This window comes from Notothenia coriiceps, unplaced genomic scaffold (genome assembly GCF_000735185.1).
Source record: "Notothenia coriiceps isolate Sejong01 unplaced genomic scaffold, NC01 NC01_scaffold00009998, whole genome shotgun sequence".
NCBI lineage: Eukaryota > Metazoa > Chordata > Actinopteri > Perciformes > Nototheniidae > Notothenia > Notothenia coriiceps.
Window position 1 is genome coordinate 26,545 of NW_011342699.1, and position 12,500 is coordinate 39,044.

General features: G+C 41.1%; 3 protein-coding genes across 3 annotated transcripts in view; 2 read left to right on the forward strand and 1 right to left on the reverse strand.

The window, feature by feature from the left end:
* Positions 1-2,452, reverse strand: part of mon1a (MON1 secretory trafficking family member A) — a 4,450-nt gene extending 1,998 nt beyond the window's left edge. The window contains exons 1-2 of the mRNA XM_010771470.1: positions 2,323-2,452; positions 931-1,091 (exon numbers count right to left, since the gene is read on the reverse strand). Coding sequence (XP_010769772.1) covers positions 931-1,063 — 133 coding nt within the window. The 5' untranslated portion in view covers positions 1,064-1,091; positions 2,323-2,452. The remainder of the gene's footprint in view (positions 1-930; positions 1,092-2,322) is intronic.
* A 288-nt stretch (positions 2,453-2,740) lies between these two features.
* On the forward strand, positions 2,741-8,214 carry traip (TRAF-interacting protein). Its single transcript, XM_010771471.1, has 11 exons — positions 2,741-2,902; positions 3,513-3,624; positions 3,714-3,771; positions 3,862-3,948; positions 4,092-4,131; positions 4,214-4,341; positions 4,432-4,526; positions 4,725-4,838; positions 4,941-5,028; positions 6,134-6,223; positions 8,209-8,214. Exons 2-11 carry the CDS (start codon positions 3,527-3,529, stop codon positions 8,212-8,214), a joined length of 804 nt encoding a protein of 267 aa, XP_010769773.1. The 5' UTR covers positions 2,741-2,902; positions 3,513-3,526.
* Positions 8,215-8,399: 185 nt separating this feature from the next.
* LOC104945723 (metabotropic glutamate receptor 8-like) overlaps positions 8,400-12,500 on the forward strand; it is a 7,750-nt gene continuing 3,649 nt past the window's right edge. The window contains exons 1-3 of the mRNA XM_010771433.1: positions 8,400-8,559; positions 9,994-10,617; positions 10,692-11,003. Coding sequence (XP_010769735.1) covers positions 8,440-8,559; positions 9,994-10,617; positions 10,692-11,003 — 1,056 coding nt within the window. The 5' untranslated portion in view covers positions 8,400-8,439. The remainder of the gene's footprint in view (positions 8,560-9,993; positions 10,618-10,691; positions 11,004-12,500) is intronic.

Here is a 12,500-nt window from a genome sequence, read left to right on the forward strand (position 1 = left end):
CTTCCTTGACTCCCAAGCCCCTGATCACTTCTTCCAGATAAAGATATTTTCAAGTATTTCTTGCACAAACAGGAGGTTGCAAACTCATGCCTTCATCCACCCGAGCACACACGACACAACTGCCACGTGTGAAGTCCTCCCATTACGACTGTCGCACAGGTGCAGACGAAATAGGAGACTTCAACTTTGAGATGCGAGGAGCGACAATAAAGTACTCAAGGATATGATATATTCACAACGTATTCTGCTGGCAAATAGTGCTCTGCTCCTATTTTTGAAGCTTATTTGTCTGATGGAAGGTGAGGAACAACAAATAACTTGAACCAACTGCGAAACTCTGCTGTGCATACAGAGTTACTTACTTAGCATTCAGAGGACGCGTGGACTCCTTAAATCCTTAGTAGTTGCAGTATAAGGGACACAGGTGTAAGCTGCGTAAACTAGTGTTTCACAACCCACCGGTAAACATTTTGTGTTTTATAATATCATCCCCCCCATTGGGGTCCTTACCAACAAGATTGAAGGTAATAAATAAAAGACATGGTACAAATGCATCAATCAACATGCCAAACACAAAAAAACAACTTCCTCATAACCTGTAAGCCTTACATAAGAAAGGACTTGAGTAAAATTACTTATAATATTCCACTCTGACTTCAGGTCTGTGTGAACGAGTTGGTTGGGCGTGTACGATGCGGAGTGCGATATTTTATCACACCTATTTACCAATGTCATATACTGCTTATTGGTTAATTGTTTTTTTTAAAAGTCTTATTTTTGTAATGTTATTACAGTCTTCTTAAAATAGTTTGCTATCTGTGTTTTTTAATTCTTGTTTTACTTTGATGTATGCACCACGACACCAAGTCAAATTCCTCGTACGTGTCAACCTACCTGGGAATAAACCTGTTTCTGATTCTGAATATAGACCACTCTCACCTGGTTCTGTTCCCTCCACCAGGCCCGGGAGGGGGCTGTCCGCCCTGTCGGAGCGAAGGTGTTCCCCAGGAGCCAGAGTCCCGTTCTCCCAGGAGGCCGACGCACTCTGGGAGTCTCCTTCCATCACTGCTGCTCGTGTTAGGGACACACACCTGGCAGAGAAACAGAGAGCCATGAGACCAAAGGTCAACAGCATGACACATGGCTGATGATCAAGCTGGTTGTGACCTTTATATATATATATATATATATATAGTTATGGTTATGATATTTGGTCCACATTGACAAGACTAAAGTGCTCTTACTTGTTCAAAAACAGCATAAGAAAATAATCATAATAATGTAATTGTGTGAAAATATCAACTCTGCATAAGAAGTACTTTCACTTTTGATACTTGAAGTAAATTACGCAGATAACACATCTTTACCTTATGTTATTCTGAAACGGGTCATTGTGCAGAACTAGTACTGCTTTTGTATATTTTGATGCTCGTACTTTTACTTGAGTAACATTTTGAAATCAGGACTTTTACTCGTAGTGAAGTATTTTAAGACCATAGTATTTGTACTTGTACTTAAGTAAAGGATTTGAGTCCTTCTGCCAACACTGATGTGCTACTATGATGAGATGTTATGGTCTGACTTTAACCCTTTACATTTTACGAGCAATGTTATAGCTACAGCTCAGTTTCACTTCCGTTGCTAAAGTTACAAGATGGTGTGTTGCTAAATCAAAAGACAAAATAAAAGAGTCCTGTAACCAGTGGTGGAAAGTCCTGAACAATTTTGAGGAACTTGTACTTTCCTTGAGTATTTCAATTGTGTGCTACTTTGTACTTCTAGCCCACTACAAGTCAAAGTTAAACTGTGTACTTTGATCCACTACATTAATTGAATACCTTTTGTTACATTGCATATTTGGATTAAATTGTGAAATATAGTCACACCTGTAGTAATATTCAGAAACGACCCTGCAGTAGAAAAAGACGTTAAAAGCATCAGCACCTTTACCATCTTTGATTAACACATTAATGCATTAATAATTATACTCAAACCATACGATTTTCTGAAATGGGACAATTTGCATGATGAGTACTATTACTTTTGGTACTTTGAGAATATCTTGATGCTAATACTTTTGTACTTTTACTAAAATAACATTTTGAAAGCAGTACTTGTCACAGAGTATTCCTACATCTGAGTACCTCTCCCACCTCTGCCTGTAACATGTCTCCTTCGTGTTTACATTGCTCCAGCTGTATAGAGGCGTACGCTATGCTAACGAAGAACTCCAAATGCTCGCTAACTTTAGCACCTAGTTTATACTGCTTATCTTCGCTTTAGCAGCTCTCATGACTCGTTTGAAACATTCACAAGTATTACCTTTCATTCCCGGAACTGTCTGCATGTGCTGGTTATGCTCCACGACTCGCCTGTCACATTTACTGCAACTAACAGTAGATAACAAGCAGTAACATGACTGTAGTTCTTCTTGCTGGTTGACATGCCCTGCTAACGGTTAACGTTAGGTTGCGGAAGTAGGAATTGTGGGTAATGAAGTTTTCTTCCAGGTAAGTGCTTTAGAGTAGAAGACAGGACGATTTTAGTCAAATAAAACCAGTTATTATCAACGAATATCTGTTATATGGAAGCTTTTGTCACCCTGAACGAATGAAATCGTATTTAAAGCATGCAAAATGATATTTTCAATTACAAAAAGTGGCCGTAGAATCCCAACATTGAATTAAAAGTGTCCCTAGTTTACGAGCACCACCTGAACGCAGCATTAGGGGCGCGACTTGTGTTTGAACGTACAGCGCGGAAACGGAATAGCAATTGTGTGTTGCTGTTAGCTAAAGTCAACAGCGTACATTTAACTCGACTAAATGTCTTATTCCACACTGGATTAGGGATGTTTTATTCTGATTTTAAGGACAGCACATTGATTTAACGTCTTTGGATAGTAAGTATGACAATTGTTGGTACTGCAGCTAACGTTATCAGGAGCTAACTAGCTTTTGCGTGGCACAATTTTGACGAATGCAGGCCTTGTTGTGTTAAGCCTGTTAATGTTAGCTAATGACAGCTAACATTAAGATTACAGCTTTATCCAAACAAGGTCCCGGTTATGCTTAACGATAACTTAACACTTTGTTTACGTCTTTAAAAGCTGCTGCTGTAACGTTAATGTCACTATGCCAACAATATCTTGTTTTTATTTATTTCATTTAAGTATTGTCAATGCTGCGAAACCCTACGAATATGTTGCACATTTGTATACAAAGCTAACTCTCTTAATATCTACACAGCTTTCCACTTTTCATAACAATACTGCACATATTTTATTATATTAGTCTGAGTATTATGTCATTATGCTGTACGTAGTTTTTAGGTGTATCTTTAATTCATGTAAATATTTCAATATATTTTAATGTTATAAAAGTTTTTTTTGTTTTCTTTTCTTACACTGTATCTTCTTTAACTCTGTTCATGTATGCACCATACACACCAAGATAAATTCCTCATATGTGTGAACCTACCTGGAAATAAACCTGATTTCTGATCCATAACAGGAGGTGACAGCAAGATGCCTATCAGAGCATATTGCACAATCTGTTCCGACTTCTTCGATCACTCCAAGGATGTTGCTGCTATCCACTGCGGACACACTTTCCACTATGAATGGTACGTTAATGCAGATAGTCAAATATACAGCATTTCGATTCTGACACTTCTTTAAATGTCTAATTGTTCCCTTTCCTCTCTTTGCTTAGTCTCCTCCAGTGGTTTCAGTCAGCCCCTACAAAAACCTGTCCTCAATGTCGAAAACAGGTACAGTACTTTACACTATCAATATCAAACAACACTGACAGCTACATGGACCAACATACATTTCTGATACTGTTGTTCACTAATGTGTAGGTCAGCACCAGACACATCATCAACAAGCTCTTCTTTGACGTTGGTGGGGAGGAGGGGGGCGGCTCGGTGGACCCCGAAAGTTTGCAGGTAACAAACCTAGACACATTTTTGTGCAGATAAATTGTTAAGGCTTCAGAGAATCTTGTACCCGATTGTCCTTCTTGTCATGACATCATCTGGATGTTATTTTGCATCTCATATTTTTTATTTTGGTCTTTTGTCTTCCTTAGAATGAACTTGATCAAATGAAGGTGCTTATAAGCTCTAAAGGTAAGAAACATAACGACGTGTTTAGTGTGTGAGGCTGCATTGTTAAGAGCAGTAGTTCATCATCCGTCTGATCACTTTGCAGAGCGAGACTGGCGGGACAGACAGAAGGTTTTGGACGGTTTGAAGGACACTGTGGACAAGCAGAACAGAGACCTGGACAGCGTACGGAAAGAGATTATGGAAAAGGAGATGCTCTGCTGTACCCTCAGAGTAAGCTGTCTGGTCTCTCTTGTTTAAACCAATTTCATACTCACTCCTATTGTCTCTGCAATGCTCTTTTTGTATTATTGTTTTTGACAGAAACAGATGACGTACCTGGAGACACAACACAACGAAACTCAGGCTTTAAAGGAGGAAGCCCGCAAACTCAGGACCAGAATGAAAACCTATGAAAGGTATCTGCAGTCTCACACAACAGCACTGTCATCTTCTGGTTAGGTCACACGTTATAAATCACAATACAAACAATATATCTCGACACGTACAGAGATATTATCAACATCGTAATTAGTAAAGAAGGAAAGAATTTGCCCACTTTTCGTAATATCCTTCATTGTAAAATAAGACTTTCTCTTGCTGCTGCTCTGCCCCAGCTTGGACGTGTTGCTGCAGGGTCAGAGGTCAGAGGTGGAGTCCATGATCACAGATATGGGGGTCAGCCAGGCGGCGGTGGAGCAGCTCTCCATCTACTGCATCTCGCTCAAAAAGTAAGGAAGATCATTTTAACATCGTTTTAGATCTTCAGTTCCTGTCTTCACTCGCGGTGCTTTGATCTCCTTGCTTCCTTCTCCTTGCTTCCTTTTTTACAGAGAGTATGATAATCTGAAAGGAGGCCTGAAGTCTTCAAACGACATGTGTGAGAAGCTGAAGAGGGAAGTGCTCTCCTCAAACCACAAGGTAACTTTATATTGGTAGTAGGGCTGAATATTTGTTTACCTTTTTTTAAGCTTCTGTTGACGTTTGATGTCATATTATTTTAGGTGCTCATCAACAACAACAAAAAACAGTCTTCTATTTAACTAAAGTTATTCATTAGATTAAATTAATATTGTTTAAAATTAAGCATCCTCAATGTTGATTAAGGCAGAATATTTGTTCAATTAAAAACCTCTTAAAAAGTTAATTCTTCTGAATATTCTGAAATCCAACTGTAGAAATAATAATATGCGAATATTAGTGGCTTTAAAGGGCCCATGTCATGCTTTTCTGGTGATTACCCGTCCCCTTGTGTGTTATGTAGCTTTCTCTGCATGTAAACGGTCTGCAGAGTCACACACCCTCAAACTACACCCTGTAGGGAGTAAAACTCTAACACAGAAAAGAACGCCTCGTTGGAAATTTCTCTTTTTCCATTGTTTACTTCTTGGGTATAGTGACGTATTTCGGGTATAGTGACATAACGTAACGTCCGCGGAGCCGTTACGTTTGGACCAATCCGTGGACTTCCTCACACACACACACACTCGGCGGAACGTTGCGAGGCTCGCTGCTGCGAGGAGCTGGACACTGTGAGCTGGTTCACTGGTGTGGGGTCGGCGAGACAGCGAGACACAGCGGAACTCAGCCTGGGCACACACACAAACTCCCAGCCAGGCTGCGGGTGTGTGTGTGTTCGGGCTGGGTTTAGCTGTGTCTCACAGACGGCCACTGGGCTCACAGGGAGGGGGGGGCAGGAGCTCTATCAAGCCGTTTAGGACAGAGAGTGAACACACATACTATACAGAGATGCTGTATGAGAAACCACTGTGAGTTTGGAAAATTGCACAATTTAAATATATTCTAGTAGACCTCAACAATGGAACTATGGTCAGTGGAAATGGCCATGTCAAGCAAAAACAAATAGTCAGCAAAAAAAAAGTGTGAATGTTACATTTTGAATTTGAATGTCAACGTTACGAATAAAGATTCAGACTATTCTGTACAGCCATCGTTGGTTAGTTAACACACAATCCATTTTTTAAACGTGTAAACTCTAATTCAAAGATTGTTTAACTCTTTGTAGTTACAAAAGTCCACCATGGAGGTGAATAAGACAAACGAGGACATGAAGTCTCTGCAGAACGATCTGGCCAGTGCTGACAAGGAGATCTCTGTAAGGAAAATCCAACCAAATAAATATTATTCATTACTCAGCACTGGCCAGATCGTTCTGCAGAGACTTCATGTCCTCGTTTGTCTTNTATCTATCTATCCATCCATCTATCCATCTATCTATCCATCCATCCATCTATCTATCTATCTATCCATCCATCCATCCATCTATCCATCCATCCATCTATCTATCCATCTATCTATCATCATCATCATCTTCTATCCCATCATCTATCTATCATCTATCTATCTATCTATCTATCTTTATCTATCTATCTATCTATCTATCTACTATCTATCCATCTATCTATCTATCTATCTATCTATCTATCTATCCATCTATCTATCTATCTATCCATCTATCTATCTATCTATCTATCTATCCATCTATCTATCTATCTATCCATCCATCTATCCATCTATCTATCCATCCATCCATCTATCTATCTATCTATCTATCTATCTATCTATCTATCTATCTATCTATCTATCTATCTATCTATCTATCTATCTATCTATCTATCTATCTATCTATCCATCTATCCATCTATCTATCCATCCATCCATCCATCCATCTATCTATCCATCTATCTATCTATCTATCTATCTATCTATCCATCTATCTATCTATCTATCTATCCATCCATCCATCCATCTATCCATCCATCCATCCATCCATCCATCTATCCATCCATCTATCCATCTATCTATCTATCCATCTATCCATCTATCCATCTATCCATCTATCCATCTATCTATCTATATTTCATGACTTCAGACACATTATCTCTTATAGCATTTGGACTGTCTATGATGTAATAAAATGTGTTATCTTTTCCATTAACACACACGACACCTATTACCCGTCTGTCCGTCTGGGAGAGGGATCCTCCTCTGTGGCTCTCCCAGAGGTTTCTTCCGCTTTTTACCCCATTAACTGGGATGTTCCTTTGGGAGTTTTTCCTTGTCTGATGCAATGAGTCTAAGGAGAGAGGGGGTTGTATTCTGTATAAGCTGTAAAGCCCCCGAGACAAAGGCAAAAGGTGTGATATTGAGCAATATATACACTTTGATTGACTTTTAACCTTTCATTTTGTTCTCCTTTCCTATGCAAAGTCTGATTCCACATAGTTTTATCCACATTTATCAAACCAAAAGCTAGATTTGAGATGCATTCTGGTGAAACCGTTGATTTCCACTGCTTCTGTCGCAGCACAAGGATTGAAAAGAAACACATTTAAAAAGAAAACAGTGTAATGGAGGTCAGCTTGAAGTAGGAAGCCTTGAGTTCTGCTAATGTACCTATCTACAGAACACAGCGCATTTCTTCAAAGCACGTCCTCTCCCCAGGGCTGCCTCCTTGCTCTTCCCTATACACACCGCTCAAGCTTTTCATTCTCGTCTTTCATAAAAAAGTCACAGTTTGGAAGAAGAGAGAAAAAAAAGGGTGTTCTATGAAAGCATCCTATTTACCGCTTGCTGGATGACCTTGGCTTGTATGAAAGATTTTCTGATTGAGCGCCTGCAGGGACCTGAAAGGAACATTCAATCACGTTAGGGCAACAGAGCAGAGTGCACTGAAAGACTGTACGCGTGGACGAGAGCCTTCAGTAAAGAGCCTCCTGCACTCAGCTTCCACGTGACTGCACAACACTGAAGGAAGCAAACACAAGATGTATTCAACAGCATGTAAGATGGGGGTGAGAGCTGGAGTTTCTCCTCTCTCCTCTCCTTTGACTCACATCTTCGCTTTATTGGGTCATGAAAACCAGAGGTGGGCGAAGTACTCAGATTGCGCACTGAAGTAATAGTAGAAGTACCAGAGAGTTGGAATACTCTGTTACAAATTAAAATCACGCATTAAAAATGTAGCTACTACAAAAGTATTAGCAGCAAAATATACCTAAAAGTAAAAGCAGTCATTATGCAAATTGTTCAATTTAAGAAAAATAGCTAGTTTTAGTTTTTTTGTGAATGTTACTCCAGGTGTAACCAAAGTCTTTTGAATATAATACAAATCATTCATCAAAAGTTATAACGTAACTAAGGAATGAATAAATGTAGTGGAGTGAAATTACGATTCAGCTGTGAATTGTAGAGGGGTTGAAGTACAAAGTAGCACACTTAAGTACAGCACTTGAGTAAATGTACTGAGATACTTCACACCACTGATAAAAACTCTATCTCCTTCCAACAGGCAGCGCAGGAACTGGAGTCATGTTCAATGAGAATGGAGACGCTCCTGGTCGCTACGACATCTTCCAATACCAGCTGTCTAATGTCAGCAACCCCGGCTACAAGGTCATCGGCCAGTGGACAAACCACCTTCGCCTCAATGTAAATATGTTTTGTCCCAAACAAGGAACAATTTCTACATTTAGATGAAGATTGAAACCATTCTCCACTCTGTTTGTGAACAATGTGACTAGAACTTGCAGCTAGTTAGCTTAGCATAAAGATGGAAGATTAAGGAACAAAACGAGTCTGTCTCTGCCCCAAATTTAACAGAATCTGCCTTCCAGCTCCTCTAAAGCTAGCTAACTAACTAACTAACACATTATATCTTATTTATTGAATCCATGCTGTAGGTAAACCAGTGTTAAAACATCACCTTTTGGCTTTACAGTGGGTTTTGCGCCAGACTGTTTCCTGGCTCGGTGCAGTAACTTCCAGAAATTAGCAAGATTCAGGCTAGCAGTTTCCTTGTTTGCCTTTATGCTAAATAGAGAGGCGAAGTCCCGCCCATCTACTTCCGACCCATGGGACCTTATTTCGGAAAAATTATATATTGAAGTCAATGGGGAGAGAAAGATTATCTTTCGATCCCGTTTGAATTGTGCCACGAATTACACATATGATGTTTGTCAATCTTAAAAAATTATTTCCTTGTCAAAAAAGTCACAGTTTGTCGTAAAACTGTTGAAATATAAGACTATGAAAAATACGCAACTAGAAAGACTACAAATCCCAGAATCCCGGTCCCGCATGCTGGCTCTTACGGAACCGACTAACTCCCCTTGTGTGTGTGTACAGCTCTCAACATGCCCAGACTTGGAGTGATTTTCACCTCTTTTAATACTTTTCGCCTCATTCTGAAAGAAAGAAGTGAAATGTGCCAACGCGACGGCCATCTTGGTGTGTGGTGCGAGACGGGAGATGTAGTTCATTGAGCGCTTTCACACCAAAAAAAGTGTTTATTCGCAGTTTTACGACACATTTTTATTTGTTTTACTTGCAAAATTATCTTATCAATTGACAAACATCATATGTGTAATTCGTGGCACAATTCAAACGGGATCGAAATATAATCTTTCTCTCTCCATTGACTTCAATACATACTTTTTCCGAAATAAGGTCCCATGGAGCTCCCCCGGAAAGGGAGGGACTTCGCCTCTCTATGAAGCTAATCAGCTGTTTGCTTTAGTTACATAGTTAGTGACTCTTAGATAGTCCAACCACAACATGGTGCTCACTATAAATGTAGCCGTCTTAGTTTTATCCACCTACAATACAAAAACTTGTATTAAAAAGGAAACAAATGCATCTTCAACAAACGAAAGAACGAATGGAAGCATTACTTCTATGAAACCACAACCGATCTACAGAACTTTGGCCAGAAAATCACTCGAGGATGGTAAAATTGTCGCTATCAATTGGGCTTTATCTGAACAGTATCTTCCTGGTTATTAGATTATTACAAAGTCTTTGCCCATTCTTTCTATATTTCAAGCATACTGAAACAAAGTCTGTGTGTTTGTGCATCCAACCTAGCCGGAGGAGATGCAGTGGTCAGGTGGTGACCGCAAGGTTCCCGAGTCGGTGTGCAGTTTCCCCTGCGAGTCCGGAGAGAGGAAGAAGATGGTGAAGGGCGTTCCTTGCTGCTGGCACTGCGAGTTCTGCGACGGCTACCAGTACCTGCTGGACGAGTTCTCCTGCGACATGTGCCCCTTCAACATGAGGCCCTTTAAGAACCGCACAGGCTGCCGGGAAACGCCCATCATAAAGCTGGAGTGGAGCTCTCCGTGGGCCATCATCCCCGTGTTCCTCGCCATCTTGGGCATCCTCGCCACCAGCGGAGTCATCGTCACCTTCATCCGCTTCAACGACACGCCCATCGTTCGGGCCTCCGGCAGAGAGCTCAGCTACGTGTTGCTGACGGGCATCTTCCTCATCTACCTCATCACCTTCTTCATGATAGCCGAACCCAGCACAGGCGTGTGTGCGCTTCGCCGGCTGCTGCTGGGGCTCGGCATGTGCATCAGCTACTCCGCCATGCTCACCAAGACCAACCGTATCTACCGTATCTTCGAGCAGGGCAAGGTTGCAGTCTCGCCCCCGAAATTCATCAGCCCCGGCTCTCAGCTGATTATCACCTTTATACTCATCGGAGCGCAGGTGTGTGGAAGCTTCTTTCACGCATCACGTAGATTCTCTGGAGCACTAACTAATGCTTAAACCGTTCCCTGCAGGTACTCGGGGTGTTCGTCTGGTTTGGTGTGTCACCGCCTCACACCATCATCGACTACGAGGAGCAGAAGCCCCCAAACCCAGAGTTCGCCCGTGGAGTTCTCAAGTGCGACATGGGCGACCTTTCCCTCATCCTCTGTCTGAGCTACAGTTTCGTACTGATGATCACCTGCACCGTGTACGCCATCAAGAGCAGAGGAGTTCCTGAGAACTTCAACGAGGCCAAACCCATTGGCTTCACCATGTACACCACCTGCATCGTCTGGCTGGCCTTCGTCCCCATCTTCTTTGGCACAGCGCAGTCTACAGAGAAGGTGAGTCACTTAACATTATTAAAGAGGCCCTTTAATGCTTTTTGAGTTTCCATTTCCTGTTGTGTGTTATATAGGTTTTTCGTGCATGTAAATGGTCTACAAAGGTAAAATTCTCTCCCCCCCCCCCCCCTGCCTGAAACACCTCCATTGGACTCCTTTATTTAACCCTGTAACATAATGACAACACTATGCAACACTGACACTTCTATTGGCTAGCACTCCAACATCTTGTACGTGATAGGCTAAGGGGCGGGGCATCTTTAAGCGGTTGAAAGTGGATTGTAGCTGCTGCCTTGTGGGCCAATCCCACGTCACATTCATTTTAACAACGATTGCAGTGATTGGCTGCGGGCAAAACCAACAAATCATTTGACTGGAGAAGTTTCTATACTTATATGCTTAGTGTTCTATACTCAGGGGTGCACATCACTTTTTTGCCCTGGTTCTCAAAGGAGCACCTGGAGATGTTGGGTTTCTTGACTTTATGAACGGGGGGGGGGGGGGGGTTCGCCGGAGCCTCGCAGCGGGGTTACAGTGCAGAGCGCATAAAGCAAATCCTTCACACGCGATAGGGGTAGAGCGAGGGATCGCAGATGCCGTCGGTCGTGCACGCGGACGGATAACAAAAATCAACCTAAATGGCTCGCGAATTATACTTTGGTGGCCGTTAATATACCTGGGCGGCCCCCCCAAGTAAAGTCTATGTGTGAAACCCTGCTATCTTACCAGCTCTTATGCAACTCGCAAATCTCTCTCTCTCTCTCTCTCTCTCTCTCTCTCTCTTTTGGAGGGGGGGTGCGCACCAGTTATGTGCAGCCCTCTCTATACTACTCAGTAATTACGGTCGATACCTAGGTATATTAATAAAAACACACATCTCTAAAAACCTTTGCTAGATATTTTTGGGATATTCTGCTGCAGACACTTTAGTATTTATATACTTTAAATCTTGAATGCAGTCCTTTTTAAAAACAACACTTCTATATTGAAAATGTGCTACTTTGACCTAATACATAATACTACCCAAAACATTCTGTTCTTCCTGGCGTCTGGATAAACTCAAAATGTAAATTATTTCTCATTAATTCTTCCTTTTGTGTGATTTCTAATGACATAATTAGTTTCATAATAGTATAATCTATTAATTGATCGGTTAATAGCTTGGTTTGTAAAGTTTAGTCCCTAATTAATGACCAAATTAATATTAACTCATTCATTTTCTTACATTCATTTAAGAAAAGAAGAAGGACTTTACGAATCCCTCTTGGGGGAATTACGTTTCCCTGAGGATCTCTACTTTGGATTCTTATGTTCAGTAGTTTAAATAATTAGGTCAATCAAACACACAATAACACACACTTCAAATAAAAGACTTCATTAATGTCTCCCTTGTCCAACGTGAGATGTGAGTTTTCTGCCTGTCAAATCACATTATCTCTCACAGGACGTCCTGCCTCCACTGTACTCAGAGTTTAATTCAGCTTGTGGGCTATTTCT

Bases quoted from the DNA above. Each gene is read 5' to 3' on its own strand.
- traip (XM_010771471.1), top strand. From the start codon at position 3,527: ATGCCTATCAGAGCATATTGCACAATCTGTTCCGACTTCTTCGATCAC. The intron at 3,625-3,713 runs GTACGTTAATGC...CTCTTTGCTTAG, and splicing joins CACACTTTCCACTATGAATG to TCTCCTCCAGTGGTTTCAGT. The intron at 4,132-4,213 runs GTAAGAAACATA...ATCACTTTGCAG, and splicing joins GGTGCTTATAAGCTCTAAAG to AGCGAGACTGGCGGGACAGA.